General features: G+C 39.4%; 1 protein-coding gene across 2 annotated transcripts in view; it reads left to right on the top strand.

Annotated features, from left to right (window-relative positions):
- The window catches only part of CLEC2L (C-type lectin domain family 2 member L), a 28,224-nt gene extending 10,100 nt beyond the window's left edge, over positions 1 to 18,124 (top strand). The window contains exons 2-5 of one of the 2 annotated variants that reach the window (XM_074195124.1): positions 3,926 to 4,000; positions 13,426 to 13,592; positions 15,331 to 15,431; positions 18,013 to 18,124. In XM_074195124.1, coding sequence (XP_074051225.1) covers positions 3,926 to 4,000; positions 13,426 to 13,592; positions 15,331 to 15,431; positions 18,013 to 18,124 — 455 coding nt within the window. The remainder of the gene's footprint in view (positions 1 to 3,925; positions 4,001 to 13,425; positions 13,593 to 15,330; positions 15,432 to 18,012) is intronic. The other variant, XM_074195125.1, reaches the window with a different exon arrangement.
- The last annotated feature ends 7,883 nt before the right edge of the window (positions 18,125 to 26,007 follow it).

Below are 26,007 nucleotides of genomic sequence, written 5' to 3'. Positions count from 1 at the left end.
TGCATGTATAAGTGTATGGATGTGAGGGTGTTTAATAATGCTGTATAAATAAATCTTGTATGTGTAGGTGTGTAAATTCATATTTATATATATGCATTTATATGCATATATATGACATAACTCAGCACCCCACTATTTATGTGCTATTATTATTGTTCAGTCCTTTTTTCAATCATGTTCTACTGCTCATGACCCCATTTGGCTGAGATACTGAAATGGTTTGCCATTTTTTTCTCCAGCTCATTTTATAGATGTGGAAATTGAGGCAGAGCTAGGTGACTTACCCAGGGTGACAAAGCTAATTAAACTCAGGAAGATGAGTCTGCCACATATTCACACACATATATTTAAAACCACATATATTTACATGCATTTATACACACATGCCTGTTTATATGTACCCAATTTACTCATATATATATATATACATATATATATGAATCCATGTATATTTTATTTACATGGATACATATATATATATATATTTCTATATCGTCACTAAAAGACTTAAAACCCGAAAATAGAGTACTCCGTTTTTCCCTCCTGGCCATTTCTCTGTTGTTCCCAACCTCAGATCAGGAGCTTCTGATGTCATAGGCAGTTCCATGAAAAGGAGTCCACAAACATATTTTTGTGGGAGAATGTTGCTTCATTTTCCAGTCGTGACCTGTGGAAAGGCTGGAGGTGACCTGGGGAGCCTGAGCAGAGGTGGGGGAAGCTTGGAATCAGAGAAGGTGAAGGAGGAAGAAGGGAAAGGATGAAGAGAATGTGTACACCCTTGGCTAGAGAGTTGCAGTTTTGTCACTGACCCCAAACCTTTTAATGTTTAAAGCTTCTCGCATTAGTTAAACCACAGCTTCCTGACTGAAGCCACACACCTACCTTCAGCAAAGTCTCTTCGGGATGATACATCTTCTGCAGTCCTTCAGTTTGTTCTTCCTCCTTCCCTTACCATTCTCCTCTCTAATCCCCACCTCCAACCCCTAGTGTTGGTTTTTGTCCTTCATCCTTGTAGAAGGCCATGGCATCATTAGGGAGGTGATGCCACGACGAGCACATGAATCAGATTTGAGTGAGGTGGGGACTGTGCTAAGTCACCACCCTCACTTTCTCTTCTGAGGCATCTGGGTCCAGGAGTCAGAAATGAATCAGATTGACTGGAGATGGTCCTGGATGAGAGGCAGTCAGGGTTAAGTGACTTGCCCAGTCTCACCCAGCTAGAAAGGTTTGTGTCTGAAGTCAGATTTGAACTCAGGTCTGACTGACTCCATGACTAGTGCTCTATTGACTGCTCTACCTAGCTGTCCTAACCCCCAACCTCAACTAGCTGAAGGTTCCTGGATTGAATTACTGATGTCATAGATGTCATGGCAATTTTCTTTGAGCCTTCTGGGGAGGAATCAAACATGAGTGCTTGGGGCCACATTTTTAAATTTATATTGAATTTGAACCTTCTGAATTCAATTTAATTTAACATTTATTAGGTATCTACAATGCACCAGACATTGTCTTTAGCATTGTGAATACAAAGGAAAAAAATGATACTAGAATGCTTCATCACTTTACTGATGAGGAACCCAAGGCAAACAGAGTTAAGTGATTTACCCAAGGTTACACAGTAAGTATTTAAGACTTGATTTGTACTCGGGTACTCCTGCCTCCAGATCCAGTGTTCTATCCCCTGTGCCACCATCCAGTGTCATCCATACCACTTCTTCCCAATTCCACAGATAATTGAAAGTTGACTGATTCATATTCCTTAGATTATAAACTGGTTTGCTGAATTGCAAATTCAGAGATCATAGAACATCTTTTACATTCATAGGAGAGTCCGTGTTGTATATAAAGAAAAATAGTGTCCAGAAGAGACCTGAATACAAATCTAGCTATATCACTATGGGGAAGTCACTGCTTCCATTCTCAGTTTAGGCAGCCGTAAAATGGAGAGAATGTAGTATTGTAGTGCCAGCTTCCAAGGGACTTTGAGAGATAAATTATGTAAAGTGCTTTGTAAAGCTTAAAGTGTTATTTAAATGTCAACTATTAGGAGGTACATAAATGGTTGATAAGGAACACATTCTATTTCTTTTGCCCTAATGTACTAAGTTGGGGGCAACTAGGGGTGCAGTGGATAGGACATTGGATCTGAGTTCAAATCTGATCTCAAACACTTATTAGCTACTAGTGTGACCTTGGGTAAATCACGTCATCCTATTTGCCTCAGTTTCCTCATCTGTAAAATGATCTGGAAAAGGAAATGGTAAACTACTCCAATATCTTTGGCAAGAAAACCTTAAATAGGGTCATGAAGGGTTGGACATGATTAAAAAATGGATGAACCACAACAATGTAGTGAGCAAGTGACTTCTTTCTGGAGTTCATTTTTCTCATTTATAATCTGAGAGGCTTGAACTAGATGACTTCTGAAGTGAAGATTTAATTTCTTACTTCTCTCTCCAGAGTTCTATGTCTGATTCAACAAGGATTAAACAAGTGAAAGAAATGTCCAAGAACATTTGTATAGTCACATTCACTCTATCAATTCGTTAGGTTAGAGGAAAGGGTGAGGTATACGTTATAAGGAGGTAGAAGAAAGAACTCATAACTGTTAATATGGGCTGTTAGACATCATAGATATTTATCATGGCATTGATAGGAAGTGAGCTCCCCATCCTGGGAAATATCTCAATGGAGGGTGTAAGACATAGAATGGCTTTCTTGGATTAGATGAACTCTAAGGTCTTTTTCATCTCCAAGATTTTGTGGTTAAGAAAATACATATAGGGGTAGCAAGGTGGTGCAGTGGATAGAGCACCAGGCCCTGGAGTCAGGAGTACTTGAGTTCAAATCCAGCCTCAGATGCTTAATAATTAGCTGATTTTGTGGCCTTGGGCAAGCCACTTAATCCCAGTTGCCTTGCAAAAGCCTAAAAAAATATATAGAGAGAACTAGAATCCCAGGACCAGCTTTAATGAAGACATAACAATCATTTAAAATCAGCACATTAATTGGAATGTAAATAAATAAAAAATATTACTTGAAAGTTTTATTTCTTCATCAAGCCAAATATTTCCCTCTTCTATTCTTTCCCCTTATTATTAATTTGTATAGTGATTTTTTTTCATAAAGGAATCAAAGGCAAATTTTGGCTCAGTTTTTGCCTCAGTGATCTCAAGTTTTGATTTAGTGTGATGTAACAGCTTTCCATGTGCTTCAAACTTCAGGGCCTCGTTAATACTAAATGATCTATAAAACCTCTAAATTGCTCTAATAAAGAATTTTTTAGTGATTGATATATTCTCTTTACACCCTTCTTCCTCCCTCCCTCCCTCTCTGTGTCTCTGTCTCTGTCTCTGTCTCTCTCTCTCTCTCTCTCTATCTCTGTCTCTGTCTGTGTCCCTTATCTGTCTCTGTCTCTCCCTATCTCTCTCCTTTTCCTCTCTTTCTCCCTCCTTCCCCTTACATATGCTCCACAACCTTCAGACTCTGGGGTTACCTTTAAACAAAGTGCTGATAGAAGAATTGTGTTATAAAGAAGGTGATGAGGACAAGGTTAACACACACACACACACACACACACACACACACACACACACACACACAATCTAAGCAGAAAACACATTTCTCAGCTAGAGCCCATGAGCCTGGAGATTGGAGAGCGAATGACAAGAAGTTGAAATGACTGGCACAAAGAGCTGGAGTTGAGACACCAAGATGCCAGTTAAAGGCCCTGGCCTGGTGCAGGACTGTGCTCCTCCTAATCACTTTAGAATGGGGCCCAGAGGAAAGGTGTGGAGGCATGAGCACTGCCCAACCCCTTCCAGGGAGGCTAGGGAAGGAAGGATGGGGGAACAAGCCCATCTGATTTTCTTATGTTAGAAAACATTGGGGACAGGACTAAACCCCTTTCCCATCTCTGTTCTAGATACAACAACCCGTCTGTTGTTAGGAGCCATTGCCGTGCTGCTTTTTGCTATCCTGGTGGTGATGAGCATACTGGGTAAGTGAGTTTTGAGTCACTCTTCCATCTACTGGAATGCAGCCAATACAGAAAAGGTCAGCAGCTTTTGTTTGCCCAGGAGATCAGCATACCTCCTTTTCAGAAAGACCCTGGGCAAGTCGTTTCACCCTGTTTGCCTCAGTTTTCTCATCTGTGAAGTGAGTTGGAGAAGAAAATGGCAAATTCCTCCAGTGCCTTTGCCAAGAAAATCCCAAATGGAGTCATAGAGAGTAAAATACGATTGAACTACAACAAATATAAATAGGTTTGGTTTGTTGGTTCTTGTCTTTCATGATTGAAGAAGACTAAAATGATATCACTGTGTTTGAGACAAATGACAGTGTTTCCGACTGTGACTAATTAGCTTAGAATCCTCTACCTCAGGTTGGGCATAAATAGTCTACATGAACATCTGGGATGGGTCTTCTAAAATTATGGATGTCACATTTCCCTTGAGCTGCCTCAATTCTGCCTTCCTTATAGAGTACAGCACCCTCACTAGTGAGGGCACACCATGCTGGGTGGTCCTGTGCTAATATCTACCCTGCTGTACAATCGATTGTATAATCAATTAGGGTTTCTTGATGTAACTTCTTCTGACCCCCTTGTGAATGCTTGCTCTGTGTGAGTTCTCCATAAAATATACTTTTTGGCAAATGTGCATCTGACATTCTAACATCGTGTCCAGCCCATCATATTTACACTCTCTGTAGTGATGTTGAAATGTTAGGCAGTTTAGCTTGAGAAAGGACCTCAGTGTCTGGTATCTTCTCCTGCCAGGTGATCTTCAGAATCCTCCCAAGACAATTTAAATAGAAGCGATTCAGTTTCCTGGCCTGGTGCTTGAAGACTGTTCAGATTTCACAGTCAAATAACAATGAGGTCAACACAGCAGCTCTGTAGACCTTCAGTCTGGTAGTCAGTCTAATTCTTCATCTCTTCCTCACTTTCTTTTGGAGTCTCCCAAAGACTGGACTGGCTCTGGCAATGCGAGTGTTGACCTCATTGTCAATGTGTACCTCCCTGTGAACTGGTCCACAGTTCTCTAAACTTCTCCATTTGCTGTAATTGGTGGTTCCATACATAGATGATGTGATGCTGGCTGATGGGGCACCTTGTTTTCTTGGTCTTAAGTGTTAGATCAAAATTAGCACAAGCAGCAGAGAATTGATCCATACTCTGTTCATCTCAGCATCAGAGGCTGCAATGATGCACAGTCATCTGCAAATAGAAGATCATGCACCAACACTCCCTACACTTTGGTCTTGGCTTGTAGCTTTTTCAAGTTGAAGAATTTGCCATCAGTAAAGTAGTCGACCTTGAGGCCGTGTTCATCCTTAGTGAAGTCATTTGATAACATGGATGAAAACAACATGCTAAAAAGCAGTCACCCCATTGGTGACTGGGAAATCTTGAGAGCATCATCCACTAGCCAGAACCATCATAGAACTGATGTACAATACTGATGAACTTCTCTGGACAACCAAATTTTGATATAATTTTCCATAAACCCCCATGACAGACAGAATCAAAGGCTTTGAGTAGATCTACAAATGTTGTATATGGATCTTTATTCTGCTCTTGGCATTTTTCCTGGAGTTATTGGGCAGCAAACACTGTATCCACTGTTCCTTTATCCTTTCTGAAGCCATGCTGGCTCTCAGGGTGGTGATTATCTTTCAGGTGAAGGATCAGCCTATTTGAAAAGGAGTCTGGCAAGAATCTTACAAGCAATGACTAAAAGAGAAATACCCCTGTGATAGTCACAGGACAATTTATTCCCTTTACCTTTATAGAAATGAACAATGGAGGCATCCTTGAATTTTGGGGGATAACCTCTTCATACCATACTACTTGGAAAATTTCAGTCAGTTTTTGGATAAGCAATGGACTCTCCACCTTGTAGATCTCTGCTGGAGTAGTCAACACCAGGTGCTTTGCCACTTGAAAGGAGCCTAATGATATTCAAAACCTCTTCTTCATTTGGAGTTTCAGCTAGGGTTGGATTGACTTCAACTTGAGGTAAACAGTCAATGGCTTCTGCATTGATTAATGATGATCTGTTAAGAATACTATGAAAGTGTTCAGCCCATCTCTCTAGTATCATATCCCTAATCAATGTAGCTCCATTAGCAGTGAGTAGTTGGAGATGCACCATAAATCTCTGGTCCATAAATAGCCTTCAGTGCATCATAAAATCACTCTGGATTGTTTAACTGTCTGCTAAAATTGAATCTTATCTGTCTTCTTAATGAGCCAAGAGTCCTGCATCTCTCTAAGTTGCCTTTGTATTTTACTTTTGATAGAATTAAATGCTGTCTGCTTAGAAATGAATGAACTATTTTGCTGGTAAACTCTGTGGAGTTCTCGTTTTTTCATTTAGCAGCTTCTGTCCCCTCCCATCATTTTCATCAAACCAGTCTTGATGTTTGCAAATGTCCTGACCCATATGAGCAAATGCTGTGTTGCACACCAGATTTCTGAAGGCTGCCCATCCTTTTTCTGTTTCACTGTTGACAACTGTGTGTTGGTTCAACTTTCCCTCCAAGTTAGCAACAAACTGTTCCTGTTCAGAAAGGCACTTTAATTTCTTGGCATTAATTCTTTTGGTAGTCATTTTGCCTTGGGGCTGCTGTTTTGTTGAATGTGAATATTTAGCTTGAAAAGGATGAGTCTATGATCAGTCCAGCACTTTGTACCCACACATTGCCTTCAACACTTCACATAGTCTTTAGATGCCAATGTTCGCTGCAAGGGGACATCCAGGAAGTTATATTGTATTTAAGTAAATGGAAAACAATGTTTGAGATGAGTTCTTGAGATGAGCCAGTCTTTAATAGTAGACCATTGCTGTTGCTGTTTCCAACTCTATTCCTCCTATTTCAGTTGCCCTCCTGGCCATTAGAATGAAGTGTTATCATCTGCCCATTCTACCAGTGGAAGACTTCATATGATTGGGGTTGGCATCCCCCCAAGTCACCAATGAATTTGAGACTCCCTCAGTCACCCTCAAGTTTGTTTAGCTTACCTGCCAAAACAGTTTATTGGGGTTTGACCACTGTGCATGCTATAGCTTCTTGGAGCCACAGGTGAGAGTTAAGTGGCTCAGGTGAGCATCAAGGTTGAAAGCAGTCTGAAAAGGGCTCAGGAGCCCTCACACAAGAGATACTAGTCTTTCTTGAACACATCATACACACCACAAACTCAAATACCCCAAATACAAAAGTCCAATTCTATATTGGTAGGATTTAGAGTTGGAAGGACATTAATGAGCTAAGGAGTTCTTAACCTGAAGTCCACAGATCACCAGAGCATCCGTGGATAGATTTCAGAGGGTTCATGTTCTTGGTTGGGATAAAATTCCATCTTTATATTCAGTAATCTAGCTAAAAAGGAGCATTTCCTTTCATTATGAATCTAAGAAACAAATAGTTTTCTTCTTAGGACTCCACAGGCTTCACCAGAAGCCAAAGGCATCCTTGGGGTCTGTGACACAAAGACGTCTAAGAAACCCTGCTTTAACCCAATCCCATCATTTAGACAGATGAAGTTTTAGGACTCCTTTGCCTTTTTGGTGAAGTATTTTTTTTTTTTTTGCAAGGCAATGGGGTTAAGTGGTTTGCCCAAGGCCACACAGCTAGGTAATTATTAGGTGTCTGAGGCCGGATTTGGACTCAGGTACTCCTGACTTCAGGGTCGGTGCTCTACCTACTGCGCCACCTAGCTGCCCCTTTGGTGAAATCTTATCTAAGTTCTTCAGGTGTTTCTGCCCCAATTCTTATCTTTTCTTCACAATATCAATAACCTCATATTTGTTTCTACCTATATATCTCTATTCATGTCACATTTCCCAGGAAAAAAGGATACATACATTTTTTTAAGGGCCTACTAGGTACCAAGCACCTTACAAATATCTCCTTTGATTGAATATCTCAATTGATCCTTATTGCCCATTGACTTTTTATCCCCATTTTACCATTAGGGAAACTGAGGCAAACAAAGGTTAAATGACTTGCCTAGGGCCACATAGATATTATGTGTCTTAGACTGGGCTTGAACTCAGGTTTTCCTGACTCTGGTCCTGTACCACCTGTCTCAAAAGGAATAAACTCTTTGAAGGGTCAAAGACATAGAAGAGAAAGATTAAGAGAGTCAAGTGTCCAGCCTAGAAAGAAATGAAGACATGTTTGACTTAGGTCTTCTTATAAAGTCATTTGGAGGGACGGTCCATTAAGAGCTGAAGGTAGTTCTAATGTGAGAAGTAGTCCAGGAGTCCACCAGTGAGGGAAGAAATTCTCTTTCCTAGACTACCCAAGATCATAAGATGGCATCCTAACTGGTACACTGTTTTGCCTTCAGAACTGAGATTTGTCATTTCTTCAGTTTGCTGTAGAAATTACAGATTAGTAATCAGCAGTGAAGCTCATTGAACAACATATTCACAAAGGCAGAAAAGAAGAAAGTAATCAGGAGGATCACAAGATATAGACTAACAGTAAATGATGCCAAATTAACCTCATTTAAATTTTTGATAAGAGTTGATAGATTGGAGGATATAATAGAGAGTTTTCTTAATTTCAGTAGAGAAGCTGATAAAATTTCCTATGATAGCTTTGTAATCTAGATGGTAAATTGGGGCCAGGTAATGATATAGTCTAGATGGCACAGTGGATAGAATACTAGACTTGGGATCAACTTCATGAGTTCAAATTTGGTCTTATTAACTGTGTGACTGATCAAGTCACTTAACCCTGTTCTCTCAGTTTCCTCATCTGAAAAATGAATTGGAGAAGTAAATGGCAAACTATTCGAATATCTTCGTAGCTAACATTGAACATTTTTTAAAAATTTAAGGTCTTGGGGTTAAGTGATTTGCCCAAGGTCACACAGCTAGGAAATTATTAAGTGTGAGTTCAGATTTGAACTCAGCTTTCTGCTGACTACAGGGATGGTGCTCTATCCACTTCACCATCTAGCTGCTGCTCTACTATCTTTGCTAAGAAAACCTCAAATGGGGTCATGAAGTGTTAGATACAACTGAACAAAAACAAATGGAATAGTTTAGTGTGCATGCATTGCTGTCTGAGTGTAAAAACTATTATTTACTAACCTGGAAGGAAGGAAGGTCAGTAGTAGTGCACCAAAAGACTCAGTCCTTAAAACTTGTTCTGTTCAGTATTTTCATTAGTGACATGAATGAAGGCAAAGTAGGTATGCCTATGACACCAAACTACAGGAGATACACCAAAGAACCCAAATTTAATATAAACGTGATAGACTATAATAATGGACTAAAATCAGTAAAATTCCATTTAACAAAGAAACATAAAATCTGAAAAGTCTGGAAAGAAAAAATGCATAGGTATAAAATAGAGGGGACTTGATTTGAGAAATTGAGAAATATGTGGAGATTTTAGTTGACTACAGGCTCATTGTGAATATTGTGAACCATATCAGAGCAACAACAATATTTATACTAGCATTTTGAGGTTTGCAAAGCACTTTATATATAGTTTCATTTATAGTATGAGGACATGAGGATGGTACCTCGGTGAAGTAAGTGCTAAAGGTATTTTTTTTTTTTTTGGTAAGGCAAACAGGGTTAAGTGGCTTGCCCAAGACCACACAGCTAGGTAATTATTAAGTGTCTGAGACCAGATTTGAACCCAGGTACTCCTGACTCCAGGGCTGGTGCTTTATCCACTACACCACCTAGCTGCCCCCTAAAGGTATTTTTATCCTCATTTTATAAATGAAAAATTGGAAGTTGAAAGAGGGTCAGTAATTTGCCATCATCAGTGTGTGTGTTTCAGTCTTTTTTCAGTCATGTCCAACATTTTGCCACTTTCTTCTCCAGTTTATTTTATAGTTGAGGAAACTGAAGTAAACAAGGTTTGATCCAAATCAAAATTGATCTAAATTCTTGTCTTTCAAAGTTGCTTGTCTTTACAGTGTAGTTATTGTATAAATTGTTCTCCTGGTTCTGCTCATTTAACTCTGCACCAGTTAATTTAAGTCTTCCCAGGTTTCTTGGAATCAATCCCTTTCATTGTCTCTAACCACAGTCCCTGTAGCTGCTTGCCAATCAGAGGACAACATTTTGTATGTTTCTCTTGACTATAGTTTTAAATTGGCCTGGCTGCTAACATGATGGTGTGAAATCCAGTAAGCCAGAAACATTAAAAGCTCACAAATGAATGCATTAACTTTATCAATTATTGAAGCTGGTATATTTTTCCCTCATTCAGGAGCTTTCATTTCATGAAGAGACTGAGAAATATCCTTATACTTTGGCATATCACAACTTCACACTTTTTCTGTAAATTCTTGAAATAGCTTTTACTTTTAGCCTGAACTTTCATTTCCCTATTTCATTCACTTACATCATTTAATTGCTGGTTCAGAGTAGCTTTCAGTTCTTTCATAGTGTCAAATTGAGCCTTTTATTTTCTTGAGTCTTTTCTTCAAGGTTTCTAAGAGCCTAATTTCTGCAAGGTGATTTGCCTTCATAATCTGAAATTTTGTATGATTTTCATCTTCAACATTTTGAATTTTAGTCAAGGCTTTAGTCAAAGCTATTTTATGTTGGTTGAGCTGTTCTTTTTAACTTAAAAAATTTGCTCAGTCTTGAAATTGTTTGGCAAGCTCCTGCTGGCCTAAAGTTTCATGCTGATTATATTTCTTTTTCATGTCGTTGTTTAGTCATTTTTAATCCTGTTTAACTCTTTGTGTCCCATTTGGGGTTTTCTTGGCAAAGATACTGGAGTAATTTGTCACTTCATTCTCCAGCTCATTTTACAGATGAGGAAATTGAGGCAAACAGGGTTAAGTGGCTTGCCTGGGGTCACACAATTAGTGTTTGAAGCTGGATTTGAACTCACATTCTCCTTACTCCAGGCTCAGTGTTCTATCCATTATAGTGCCACATAACTTTCTGACTATTTCTTTAGGAAATAGTTTAAATGCCTGAATTTTTCTAGTACTCTGATTATCTTCAATTAATCCTCCTTTTACCCTGAGTGGCCTCAAATCATACAAACACAAAATCTAGGTCATTATCTAGGCAATTCTCATTTTTCTGGGTTGATTCAGAGGACTTTTTTTAGAATTCACTCATCTATCTCAGGACAATGTTACTTTTGAGCCAGTTGACAGAGCCAAAGTTGAATACTTAGATGATGAGTATGCTAATGCACAATATGCCAATAGCTGACCAGTTTCTATAGGTGAGAGATCTATTTTTATATCTCATTTGAGTATTTTAATCAACATACTGAAAAAGAAATAGAAATGGGACTGGAATACTTCAGAGGATTGAGATGTTTAAGGAAGCTTGAGCCACATAATTTCTGGGCAATTAGTCTTTTTATTAATAATGCCATCATTTTAATAAAAGAGATCAGTGACACTCTCAAGTACCAAAGACAATCACGATGGTTAGCTTACATGTATATGCCATTGGAAAACAAGTGTTCCTGAAAGTGGCAATCAGCTCTGGAAAATTAACAATTAATGAGAGAATAAATATTACAATAAAGGGCTGGACCTATTCTAATGAACTTTGATTAGGTCATTTATTTCTATATTACCCCCAACGTTGGGCAAACTAACCAATGAATTTATCCCCCCACCCAAGCACTAGCAAAAGATAATGGGCCAGGAGTTTCAAATTCAATTCCTTGTAAGATTGGTTGAGGTCCAACCAGGATTGAAGAAAGTTAAATTAATCTCATTATCAGATAGAAATCATATAGGAAGTCATATGGAAAAAGGGGAAACTCTGGATCTCCCCAAATCATTAATTATTATTGATCATTTCTCGCAGGAGGAAAATTGAGAAGTAAAGGTGGAGAAGGTGGAGAAATTGTAATAGTGAGGAATGTTGGAAAGAAATGAATATTTTTAGCTTAGCTGACTAGATTCACAGATGACAGAATATTAGATCTAGAAGAGATCATAAAGATAGTTTCATCTATTGTCCTTATTTCATACATGAAAGGAGAGAGGCTCTGAGAACTGAAGTAATTTGCCTAAGGGCACACAGTTAACTTTCTGGTCAATCCAGGATTAGAACCCCTATCTCTCCATTCTTTGCCCATTGTTCTTCTTACACCAAATGTCTCTTTTTTCTCCCCTTGTGCAACTTTTCTCTTGAAGGGTAACACACCAAGCAAGAAGATATCTAAATCCCTTCTACTTTACAATTTACAGTGTCTTATACTTTTGATTTAAGGGGAGGCATGATGAGCTGTTTCTGTATATCAAAAGCACTTTTATTTAGAGGAGTCATTCCTCTAGGATGCCTGAGATAACAGAATTAGGACCAGTGGGTAGAAGTTAAAGGAAGATTCTGGTTCTGTGTAAGAAAGGATTTTAAAAAGAATTAACAGTTGTACAAGTATACACAGCTTGAGAAGTCTGCATGAAGAAGTAGAAATGCTCCCATTCACTGGGAATATTAAAATAGAAACTTGGTCATCATCTGTGAGAGGTGCTTCATGGGACAGGAGAGTATAACGATGGTCACATAAGCAATTAGAAGCCTGAAGACAGGACCTGAATTCCAATCCTTCCTTGGTCACTTACTGTGTGACCCTGGCCAAATTACTAAACTTCTGTCTCCCTCAGTTTCCCCATTTTTCAAATGAGGGATTATAATATTGTCCTATCTCACAGGGTCGTTGGGAGAATAAAAATGAGATGATATTTATAAAGTGCTTTGAAAAACCTTAAAAACACTATACTAATGCTTGATATCACTACCACCACCCCATCACATCCTCATCCTCATCCTCATCATCATTCATCACTCCATCATTACCACCATCACCACCACCACCACCACCACCGCCACCACCACCACCACCACCACCACCACCACCACCACCACCACCACCACCACCACCACCACCTTCTTAAGAAGCTTTGCATTTCTTAGAAACTCTGAGCAATGGTGCAATGGATTACACCTCGAAGTCGGGAAGACTTATCTTCTTGAGTTAAAAACTGGCCTCAAGCACTTATCAGTTGCATGACCCTGGGCAAATCACTTGACCCTGCTTGCCTCAGTTTCCTCATCTGTAAAATAAACTGGAGAAGGAAATGGCAAACTACTCCAGTATCTTTGTCAAGGAAATACCAAATGAGGTCACAAAGAGTGAGTCATGATTGAAATAACTGAACATGATGCTTAGACAAAGGTTGCTTTTATTAAAAAAAATATTATTTATTTAAAAACTTTTTGTTAGGGACCAAACTTCTGGTCCTTCTCCTCTTGAGAAGCCTGTAAGACGTCAACTTGTGACAGTCTATTTGCTTTTCCCTAAACACAAAGGAGGAATCTTGAACCAAGTTAGAAATGGAGACTTTGGCTGTTCTCTCTTCCAAATCCATGCAAAACTCCTAGTGGTTCTCTTTTCCCACAGCTTCCAAGGGCTGTATCAAGTGTGATGCTCCATGCCCAGAAGACTGGTTACTCTATGGAAGGAAATGCTATTTCTTTTCTGAAGAACCAAGAGATTGGAATACAGGGCGCCAGTACTGTCACACTCATGAGGCTTCCCTCACTGTGATCCAGAGCCAGAAGGAGTTGGTGAGTATGATTCACCAGGATAGGACATTGGACCCAATTGCTAAATCTAGTTACTCTTTGGGGTAGGATCCTGCAACCAAGTATTTGTCATTTAAATGTTTCTGGAAAGAATTATTTATAAAATCCATTTAGGCATGGTTAAATCAATAGGAATACTCTCTGTATATGGTCAGAGAAGAACAAGGAGAAAGAAAACTCAAGAATCAACTCTTTGTTTATGTTTTTTGTTGTAAAAACTAATTGTTTTTAATCAAATCTTGATTTTGAACAGTGGTATTGGGCCAGGAAAGAATTTGATAATGTAAATTTCCTGGTTTGAAATGAAAGATCTGTGAATTTAAGTTATACAGTATATGAAAGGCATAAACAAAACAAAATAGCAACAATAATAATTCACATGCAAGGATTTTTTTTTTGTCTTTCTGTCCTCCATACTTCCCTAGCATAGTGCTAAAAACATAGTAGGTACTTAAGACATAAATGCTTGTTAATTGATCTGTGAAATCTTTTCTTCCCAACCACCCTGTGAGGTAGGCAGTGCAAACATTTTTATTTCCATTTTATAGACTAGAAAGTTGAGTATTTAAAAATTGCTTAACATAACATATATCATTTGATATAAAATAGCAGATGTTCCTAAATTCCTTTTTTGATATTTAGCATGAATTATCTGACATTTCTTGAATACAGGGGAAGATGATCCAGATACAGCATTCTGGTAGAAATCTGAATTAATTTTCCAATTACATTACAACATTTAATTTTGTAAAATTTTGAGTTCCAAATTTTTCTCCCTTCCTTTGTTACCTTCCCAATCACTTGGAAATATTAAAATAGAAACTTGGTCATCATCTGTGAGCGGTGCCTCATGGAGCAGGAAAGTATAACGATGGTCACAAAAACAATTAGAAGCCTGAACCAGGAGACAAGACCTGAATTCCAATATGTGTAGGCTATACATATACATATACAATCAAGTTAAAATATTTTCATATTAGCTATGTTGTGAAAGAAGAATCAGAATGAAAGGGAAAATATAAGAAAAAATAATAAACAAATTTAAAACAGTGAAAATAGTATGCTTTGATTTGCATTCAGATTCCATAGTTCTTTCTCTGGATGTGGATGGCATTTTCCATCAAAAGTTTTCTTGAATTATCTTCAATCACTGTGTTGCTGAGAAGAGATAAATCTATCACACAATGATCATTACACAATGATCATCACACAATATTGCTGTTACTGTGTACAATGTTCTTCTGGTTCTACTCATTTTATTGCATCAGTTCAGGCAAGTCTTTCCAAGTTTAGAATAATATTATTCTATCACATTCATATATCATAACTTATTCAACTATGTACCAATTGATAAGCATTCCCTCAATTTCCAATTCTTTGCCACCACCAAAAGAACTGTTACAAATATTTTTGTACATGTGGGTCCTTTCCCCCTGTTTTTTTATGATCTCTTTGGGATACAGATCTCTTACAGAGATCCAATATATATGCCCAAGGTCCTTTGGACAAAGTTCCAGATTGAGATTTAAAATTTGTCCCATATAACTCAGTCAGTCCAGGACCCTGCTTGAAGCTTTCTTCTCAGAATCTTCCCTTCACTGGGGAAAAGGAACCAATAGCCCTCCCATCTCGACTCAAAGATTAAGGCTTGTCCTGAGTCACATGAAGATGTCAGAAGGAAATATCTGGTCTTAAGGTTCTACCTGTTTTCTTGATACAGGAATTTATGTTCAAATTCACCAGGAAGGAACCCTGGATTGGCTTGAGGAGAGTGGGAGACGAATTCCACTGGGTCAACGGAGATCCATTTCACCCAGATGAGTAAGCTGACTTTCAATTTTCTGATTGTTGGCAACAGGTTGTGGGACAGGAGCTTTCTTTATAATCCTTTGTTAATAACCAGAATTCCTCACTCCTGGGGAAAATAAGTTTTGACTTTGGAGACAAAGGATGGGAGTAGGTGGGGGGTAAGAATGCAAAGCATAGTTTAGTGGGGGGGGGGGATTGGACTTGGAAATAATAATCAGGAAGGAAAGGAAAGAGAAAAGGAATTATCAAGTGTCTAGAATGTGCTGAATATATTACAATTTTATCTGATTTGATATCAAACAAAACTATGAGGTAGGTGGTATTATTTTCCCCAATTTATAGTCGAAGAAACTGAGGCTAAGACCACAATTAGGATCCACTGTGACATATTTATTAGCCATGTAACCTTGGACAAGCCACTTAACCTCACTGTGCTTCAGTTTCTTCATCTGCAAAATGAGGGATAGACTCCAAAGGTCTCTTGCAGCTCTAATTTTATGTTCCTACTAACATAGTAGTTAGGAAGCCATCTGGTGAAAATTTTAACTTCAGATCATTTGACTATAAAAACAGGACTCAATGGACATGGGAGAGATTAAGACATTTAAATCTTGTTATGGCAAAAATTGTATGGGTGTTGCCAAGCAGGTGGTGGGAAGAAGATTAAAGGAGGGAAAGTAGCTTGGGTTCCCATTAGATCTCTTCACTCATGGCAGGGCTGCCTAACCCAGGTCCCAGAAGCAGGAATGTTTTTCTTGGCTGACCTTCAGCCAAGCCACCTTCTCTTCTTTTACTCTCTCCATCTCCCGCCTCCCCTTTCCTTTGGCTCTGTCTGCTTCTTCATTTCCTCTTCCATTTCCAACTCCCTTTCTTCCCTTCTTTCTTCTCTTCTTTGCCAGGGTCTTGAAGTAGAAGGAGTTCTCATTTTAGACTGGGGACACATCCTGCCTCTGTCACTTGCTGCCCCACTGGTTTGGGGCAAGTCACTTAACCACTCACTTTTTTTTTAAGGTTTTTGCAAGGCAAATGGAGTTAAGTGGCTTGCCCAAGGCCACACAGCTAGGTAATTATTAAGTGTCTGAGGCTGGATTTGAACCCAGGTACTCCTGACTCCAGGGCCGGTGCTCTATCCACTGCACAACCTAGCCACCCCTTAACCACTCGCCTTTAAAAGGAGAGGTGTGGGGCGGCTAGGTGGTGTAGTGGATAAAGCACCAGCCCTGGAGTCAGGAGTACCTGGGTTCAAATCCAGCCTCAGACACTTAATAATTACCTAGCTGTGTGGCCTTGGGCAAGCCACTTAACTCCATTTGCCTTGCAAAAACCTAAAACAAAAAACAAAACAAAAAACAAATAAAAGGAGAGATGTGGACCTGATGACCTTTACGCCCCTAAGTTCTATGCCTTGGGAGGACTCAGCCTCTTCTCAAGGGACCTTGGAAATTTCCATCCCCATTGGGTGACTTTGACTTTGCCTTCCTTAAGAATACTCAGTTTGTTTCTCTAGGCAGAGATTTTCCCTGAGAGCTCTGGCAAGCCCAGTCTGTGTATCTCTGCTATTGTCTCGTTTCACCATACACACCCACACCATGGGGGTAGTTTTGAGCCTGTCTAATCCTTTGCCCAATGACTCAAAGTCATCAATCATACTAATGGAACCTTCTGTGAGATCCTACTCCAGGCTCCTGGCTAGGGTGAGATCCTTCAATTCCATACAATTATCATTCAAGGCAGCATTTATTAAGTCTTCCATGTCCAGGCACTTACTAGATGACTGTGAATTAAAAACAGCAACAACAAACACATTCCCTACCCATAAGGAACTTATAGATTCTTGGTGAATGCAAAAATCTCAAAATATACAGATTATCTGCTTCTAATAGGATATAAATAATTACGCTGTGTCAAGGTGGACAAAGTGCTTTATAATTTACAAAGCACATTCTCTGAGGACTAATTTACCCATCTTCATCATGGAACCAGTGTCTACACTGGGGGTTCTGTCACATTGATAAAATTACTGGTCTGGAACAGAAATAAAAACATTAACAAAGTTCTTCCCTGTGTATTTCTTCTTCCTCTCCCTGTGTCTGGGCAGCTGCTTACCCTCAAGAAGATCTGAGTTCAAAATCCCAACTCATCTATATACTTGCTGTGTGACCCTGGGCAAGTCATTTATTCCCTATCTACCTCATTTCCTTCAACTGTAAAATGGGTAAAATAATAGTATCAACCTTACAAGAGTCATTGTAAGGATCAAATGAGATATTATCTGTAAGGGACTTAGCACAGTGCCTGTATCCAGTAGGCATTTAATAAATGTTTATTCCCTTCATTTTCCTTCCCTATTCTATTATACTTTATTCTGAATCTGGATGGAATCTACCATGTTTTCCTAGAACACAGATGTCCCCATCAGAGACAAAATACTGTCCTGGAGAGACCATAGGGCTGACCTGATTGATGATAGATAGATAGACAGACAGAGCATTTATTAAGTGCCTACTGTATATCAAGAACTCACTTTACTAAGGTGGCATTTCTGATGTTTATCTTATCTTTAGAATAAATTGAGTTCTTCCTTTCTTTCCAGGTTTTCCGTCTCTGGTCATGGGGAGTGTGTTTTCGTGGACCCCACCAGACTCGTCACGTCAGATTGTCTGATGACCAGGCCTTGGGTTTGCAGTAAGATGGCATACACGTGAGGCAGGGCTGTGGCAGTGTGAGAAGCAGGCCAGCATAGCCTCTCCTTGTGCCCTGGCCCAGGGATGAGAGGCCCATGCTCTCACCCAACACTCACTCCAGAGGCACAGACCATGGAAGTTTTTCTGCTGGCCATGCAGCCGTGAGACAATAGTATATTATCATCCCAAGATCTCAGCCCTGGGCTCCTGGTTCCCTCCTTAGCATATATCCTATCAACTTGCTGTGCCATTCTAGACAGGTTGGAAGCCTGACTTTGCCTCTGCCCTCCCCTTGGCTAAGTAGTACACAACCATGCTTCCCTCAAGGTCACAGGTGGGCACCACCTATGACTGCTGCCTGGCGTGAGGGATAACAAAGCGAATGTTTGCCATCAACATCAACATCACCTCCACATAAGCCACTCCTACATCTATTGTAACCCCATGAAACCAGGTAGCTCCTCTCCACTAGACATCTACTTATTTTGCTTGATCAAAGGGCCCCTTCCTAATATTTTGGAGGCACTGAATTTTACCTTATTCCACTGGTTTTTAACTTAATTTTTTTTAAAAAATTAAAGCATATTATCTCTGGAAATATTAACCCCTACCTCTACTTCACCCTGCTGCCTCTTATCATCACTGGCAGAATCCCTTAAGTCATCCCTTGCCTCCCAGCTCCCTTGTTTTTTGCACTTTCTGGTTCAGGAGACCTTGGTCTTCCTGGCTGCTCTTCCCAAGGGAGACTTCAAGACTTGCCTTAGAAGGACTCAGCTTCTAGGGACCTGCAATGGTCCAGGGACACTATCCGGATACCTGCTTGGAAGTATTTTTATTGCACAATGTAGTAGCAATGGTGCTTATAGAGAAACAACACCAAAACAGCAGTGACTGTCTAGGTTACTTACAATGTGGAATAAACCCACCCTACCCAAGAGCCACAGGCCACTTTCCTACTGTACCCATTCCTGTATTCATGATAATGAGAGGGAGGTTTCCTAGCCATCATTGAGAAGCAGGGGAGGTCTGGGTGCCCACTCTCATATTCTATTAGCCCCTTGCTTTGCCTTCCATTCTGTAGGCCCCCCTGATCATATCTGTGAATGATTTATTGATTGCTAATGAAATAAAGACCTCCCCTCATAACCTCCCCTAGAGAAAACATTTGTGTCTACCTTGCATTTCTACTTTAGATTTGTGGGAACTCAGATTCACACCAACTGTTCCTTGGAAGCCTAGTTCCCTATTGACATAGGTAACCCATTATTATAGTATTAATTTGTTTTAAGTCTAAGGGAAATACAATGATTCCTGAGATCTATGTGGTTTCCTTCTCAAAGGCTTTAGGGAATTTATTTTAAGGGGTGTGGTGGATGGAGCACTGGTCTAAGGTCTTCTTGAGTTTGAATCTAATCTCAGATATTTATTCATTTATTTATGTTTATTTTTTTGCAAGGCAATGGGGTTAAGTGGCTTGCCCAAGGCCACACAGCTAGGTAATTAAGTGTCTGAGACTAGATTTGAACCCAGGTACACCTGACTCCAGGGTCCGTGCTCTATCCACTATGCCATCTAGCCGCCCCTCAGATATTTATTAGTTGTATGACCCTGGACAAGTCACTTAACCATATTTATCTTTGTTTCCTCATCTGTAAAATGGAGAAGGAAATGCAAACTGCTGCAAAATCTTTGCCAAGAAAACTCCAACTGGGGTTGTGAAGAGTTGATTGTACAATAATAACCACCACCACCACCACCACCAAATTTTAGACAAAAAGGAGTATAATTGAAGTAACCACAGTAAGCTGTCAGGAAGATTCCTAATATTGAGACAGAGGCTCTCTGCCTTCATTTATACCTATGTCTGGCTCTACTTAGTTCCTGGCCTCTTTGTAGCTGAGGCAAAATTTAAGTGTTTGGAAATGTCTGAATAATAAAGCAACAGATTTTATTATACTGTATTACTGTATTTATGGTGTGGACAGATAGACTCTGGATAGGAAAACTGGGACTGGAATTTTTCTTGGAATCCTCTCTCTTTTTTAAATTTCTCTCAGTCCTTTAATAGGTAAAAATTTTGCTCCTTCTGTAGTAGATTTCAACTGAATCTTTGCTCTGAGATATCTCTAGGACTTTCTTTTCTCTTCCATGGTTCAATCCTATCTTTTTCTCCTTTTGCTGGGTGCCTCTGTTACTGACTGCTTCTAAGTTCTGTTTGCATCCAAACTCTTCCTTTCCATCTCCATCTGGTTTTGAAATAGTTCCAACTTTTTATACAAGTTTCTCCAGGCAAGACCTAGTGTTTCATGGAAAGACTTTGATTCAAGGAGGGTTTACAGGCCCTGTTTTCATTCAGTTCTGATAGATTGTTTTAATCCATCAGAGCATGTGTTTACCTAACAAAGGTAATCCTTTAAGTGTAGGGGGATGATCAGTGGAGCCCCACCATTATATTTGCCAATGTCTTCTGGAAGTCCCAATAAGCAGTCCATGGGGAGAAATTTGTATCAGTGACAATAGATAGAATATTTACCCAGGGAATCAGAAAACTTGGGGAATCTAGTCCTTTTTTGCCATTTGCTTGAGTGATCCTGGGGAAATTTACCTTCATTATAGGATCATGGAATTTAGGGGCAGAAGGAACTTTAGAGAATGAGCAACCCAAGATCTTCATTTTTCAGATAAGGAAATTAAGGCTCAGAACATTGTTGTGTTCCTCACACTCTTCTTTACCTACCACAGAGGAGCTAGTGATTCTGAGTTCTTTTCACTTTCACACCAAAGTGGGTGAAATCAGGGATGTGGGTCAGCCTGCATGGCTTATGTCTATTTTTAGCCCATAGTTCATTTTAGGAGACATGCCCAGCTACAAACTGGGTCCTCATCTCCCTATCAGTACATTTCCTGGGTCAATTTAAGCTGAAACTGCTATTTTATATTGGTAAATCTGTAAAAAAAGACTTTTTTTTTTAAATCCCCAAATTTGTTATTTTGTAGACAGGTAGGTTTTTTCTTTTTAAAAATAGTGAAGTCTCTGGGAGAACAATATAAATTGATGATGTGATTAAGTGATTAATGTTGAAATAAGTGTTGGTGACAAAAGTTATGGTGCCCAGGATCATAAATAGGATTAATAGATTTAGAGCTGGAAGGGACATTAGGTCACCTAGCTCAACCCCCTTATTTTGGAGATGAAGAAATTAGACACAGAGAGGTCAAATAGTTTGCCCAAAGTCTAGAAGGAAGGTCTGGACCCATGTCCTCTGACCGAGTGGACTATGTCAAGATGTCTCAATTGTTGAGATAAGGGGTCCAAAATTATTCAGAGTAGTACCTTAAAGTCTTCTACCCAATGAATACCTTCTTTTAAACTAATCAGGATTTGCCACACAACCTCAAGTTATTTTAGTAAGATAAAGAACATGTAACTATAATTGTGATATCAAGGAAATACATTAAATACAAAAACACACTCTAAGGTCCATGACTCTAATTATATCTTTTTATTTCCTTTCATCCCTCCCCCAAAATGGAAACTTGTGAGTCCAGCATGGCTCTGGTCCCAAATCCAGTCCAGGGCAGCTATAAACCTTGGAGTACCAACTTGTCCTTGATATGAACACAGAAGGAGCTCTATCTCAATATTCGGGTTGCCGGTGCTATTCATCTCACTGAAAGCTAACGAGTCATCACAGATGATGGGCAGCAAAACTATTCTTAGGCTTGAAAGAGATGTAGCATATGGGTTCCTTTACCTAGCCGGCCAGTCTTCTATTTCTCCACTTCTGTCTTCTTTCCAGGACCTTTTTTGAAAACTCCCAGATAAAAAAAAATTAAAGCCCTGTTCTACAATGCCTATAAATATCTCCTTGGACAGGAAGAGTCTTTCTGGTCCCAAAGAGTTATGGGATTGGAATCCTCACAACAGAATTGGGAAGGTCAGTAGAAAGACACCAATGTGCAGTTGAGAGAGTTTGTAACTAGATAATATATTTTCCTCTCTGTCATCCCCATTTATATGTAAGGTTATGACTGATGCAATGAGGACTTTCAGGTGCAGACAGAAAGTTTCATTTTCCCCTCAAACTGGATACTAAGAACTGGGAAAGGGGTTGAAATAGGTCCCTTTAAATTCACATAATTGTAATTTTTACTAATATTTTATTGGATTTCCTGAAAAAAAAACCCAAATAGAATCATCTTCTTTCTAAATTTCTCAGAACTCAAACTGACACTCCAAGAGTTTCAAACAGGGAATGTGCCTATGGCAGAGAATGAGCAGATAATCTTCCTGTAACTCGTGGAAAGTCTCTTACCCCTCTCTGCCTACTATTGCAAGCTAAAAAAAAATTCTAAATCTGGCAAAGAAGTTAACCAACCTGAGGGCTTATTAGTGTTTAATTCCCTCTTCCCCATCTGTCCAAAGTACTCTCATCAATTTTCCAAGGAAACTGGAAAAGCAAAACAAAAATTAGGCTTTAAAAAAAGTTTGAAAATCTTTCCAAAAATTCACAAAAGCAAACCCATCATTCTATCTTAATTTCAACCTAGCAGAAATTCTGCTAGGCAGTTAGCTTGCTCCTAAGTTTCTACCCATCTAGAGCCTCTATAAATGGGTCCTAACATCTTGTCCAGCCAGGGTCCAGGCAGGGTCAGATCAATAAAGCTCCAGTTGGTATTCATTCTCTTTTATCATTTTGGCTCCCCAAGGCCACTAGAGGGCAGTTGAAGATTGATTATTACTAGGATTACTTAGGATTCTAAGGAACCTTACAAATAATATAGACTAACCCTTTTTGTTTTATTATAAACAGGAACATTTCTTGTCTAAGGTCACATTGCTACTCAGTTGATGGTAATGCTGGAAAAAATCCAGTATTGCTTCAATAATGACAACTTAGCTTCTTGGAGCAACCTCTTACCTGCACGCCCCATCCCTACTGGCAGGACAAGGTGATTGGAGTGACGCTTACAAATTTGGAGGTTGATCATTGAATTGTTTATGTTTCCTTTAGCTCCAGCCAGTCAATTATTAAAATTCAATGTCATCATTTGGACCTTGTTATTGTTGTTTGGTCCTATCTGACTCTTCATGACCCCATTGGGGGTTTTCTTGGCAAAGATATCTGAGAGGTTTGTCATTTCCTTTTCCCAGTTCATTTTACAGATGAGGAAACTGAGGCAAACAGGGTTATGTGATTTGCCCAGGCTCACAGAGCTAGTAAGTATCTGAGGTTGGCCTTGAATTCAGGAAGATGAGTCTGCATCACCCTAACTGTCCAGGTATACCTTGGAAGTTGGCAAATATTACAAATCAAGGCTTATTCATTTTGTTGATTGTCTAGACTTAAGAAAATGATGGGAAAATGTTAACAATGCTGTTTAAACTTAAAAGCAGGATTTTTCCCCCCAGAGAGTTGGTTGTTAAATATTTATCAGCCCCACTGTGGACCAACTACATATATTTGCAAGATGATTATGACTATGACTATGTTTGTCTCTGTTCCAAGATCAATTGGATGAATACTGTAAGTGGCATACCCTAACCACTGTGCAAATGAGCTACAACTCACGAACACCTGCCATTTTCAAAGCACTTTCCTTTGGGGATGGTGTAAATGTCTGTTATTTTTTATTGGCTCATTTTATCTCTACAGAGGTTGACTTGGATGAACATTTCATATTTCTTGTATAGAATCTTGTGTTAAGGAAAGGCTGAGATTATTCACTTTATAGTCAGGGAGTCTGAACTCATTAGCCCAAATTAAACCTGTACAGTCATAGATGAATAATATTGGAGTCAAGAGACCTACCTCAGACACTTAGAAGCTCTGTCAAGTCTCTGGACATCTTATAGCCTGTTTCCTCATCTGAGAAATGGGGACAATAACTTCTGGTTGAGAAGCAGCCTGGTGTACGTCATGGAAGGAGGGCCAGTCTGGACTCTGAAAAACTCATCAGTTGGTTGATCTTATGACATCAATCTAAAAATATGTTCCAGAAAAGTTGATCTAAATCAGAGGAAGGAGTTTACATTCTGGGATAGATGAAATTGCAATCCAGATTTCTCCCTCCACATCCTGCCTCAGGATTCATTCATTATCAATCTCACAGACAAACCTTAAAAGTGCTCTGTTACACAGGAATTGTTATTACTGGAAGCACCCTTGGGGAAAACACAGTCATTAATGGTGAATGTCAAACAGTTGAGTTGGGGAGTCAGAACTGACATGGGGGATGACTGAAGAAATCATACAAAACAACCTTGGGCTGAGGAGACCCAGCATACAGCAAGGTCATGAGGGTCTAGGAGTTCCCTTTGGTCTCTGACCCCTATGGCTCATGGAGATTTCCATTCCAAGGTCTCCTGGATGTCAGGCTCCCTGTGCAAATTGGTTTGGTTCTTTGCGCTCTGAAATCTGCTCCAGGCTTTTCCCTCACTGTCCCATCCTTTGGGACTGATGCTATTGTAGTAGCTGCCCATGTCTAGTTTTAAGATTATGGATCCCCAGGCCAGGAGTCCACAGCACGGTGTTTAACTTCCTCCTGGACCCAAAATAAAAATGGTGTCTTTTCTTGCAAACCATCAGTCACTGATCTAGGGACCCCTCCCAGAGGGCTTTTGATTAAGCTTATTATTTGGGTTTAGAATCTCACACATAACCTTAAAAATTAGTAATGGACTAATGGACAGCAAGCTCACCGATTAATGTTTGTTGACTGACTATGGAATCATTAGTAACTACTTCTTGCTTACAAAAGGGGATAGGGAGAAAGTTATCTTGATAAAAGATATTATAGTTAAGCTCTTCCCTCTCTACTCCACAAACGAATAATTCAACTGAACATCCATTTTTATCCCCAAAGTTCACAAAAGACCACCTCTTCCATCACAGCAGCTGGTCAGGGCAGAAGACCGTTTTCAGTTCTCAAGTGTGAGGTCTGTTGATTCCTTGGAGCAGAAGCTTGGAGTTGTGTATCAGTGGACTTGCCAAAGGGCCTTCCTGTGGGAACTTTGTTATTAGCCAGTAGTGCCAGTGTGTGTGACCTTGCCAGGTCAGTTTATATTAACACCCAGACATGGGGCATGTGATTGTCCAGTTCTCTTATCCCAAGATGAATGATGGACACGAGAACTGATTGGGAGGAATGGGTAGGAAGGCAGATGTGATGGGAGTGGCCGTGGTACACAGGAGGAAGTGACAGGGCAAAGGGGAAGTGTGAACAGGGAACCCAAGGGGGCAGCTCATTTTCTGGGGAATATGAAAGGTTCTTATGTGCACATTATCATGGATCTACAGCACAGTTAAGAATAATGGTGTTTTCTCCAATCTATAAAGCTGGGTCTATCTTCCTTGGTGCAATGGGTGAGGCCATTACCGTTTTAAATGATATTTACTGCTAAGGGGCTGAGTGACTCCATGAGATATTGTTTCAAAGATGAACTCTTGCAGGATCACAATTTGCCTAGCTATGTAAGCCAGAGATGAATGACAGGGCCAAGCAGGGTGTGCAGTGATTTCAAACAGTTTAATGTAATTCCAAGACAAAGTGTGATTACATTTCTACACATATACAATATGCATATGTGAGCTTACAAATTTCAATTAATAACTCGTTTCACCTCAGAGACCGAAAAAATGATCAAAAAGAAACTGTGAGTAACAAGCTATAACATAGTTCACCACAATGGGACCCCCTTTCTCACCCTACAGTTAGTAATATTACAATTAAAATAACTATATTCTTCTATAATTTTTTTCTGTTAAAATCATCTCATAAATTTACAATGCTATTATTAGTTTCCAAGACTAATATAAATTCACTCCATTTTTCTACAACGAAAATGATTATTAATTTAGAAGCACACGACGTCATGATGAAAAACACAAGCATTTTTTTAG

The sequence above is a fragment of the Macrotis lagotis genome, chromosome 7 (assembly GCF_037893015.1).
Source record: "Macrotis lagotis isolate mMagLag1 chromosome 7, bilby.v1.9.chrom.fasta, whole genome shotgun sequence".
NCBI lineage: Eukaryota > Metazoa > Chordata > Mammalia > Peramelemorphia > Peramelidae > Macrotis > Macrotis lagotis.
Note: the sequence above shows the minus strand (reverse complement) of the source record. Positions and strands in the feature narration are given on the sequence as shown.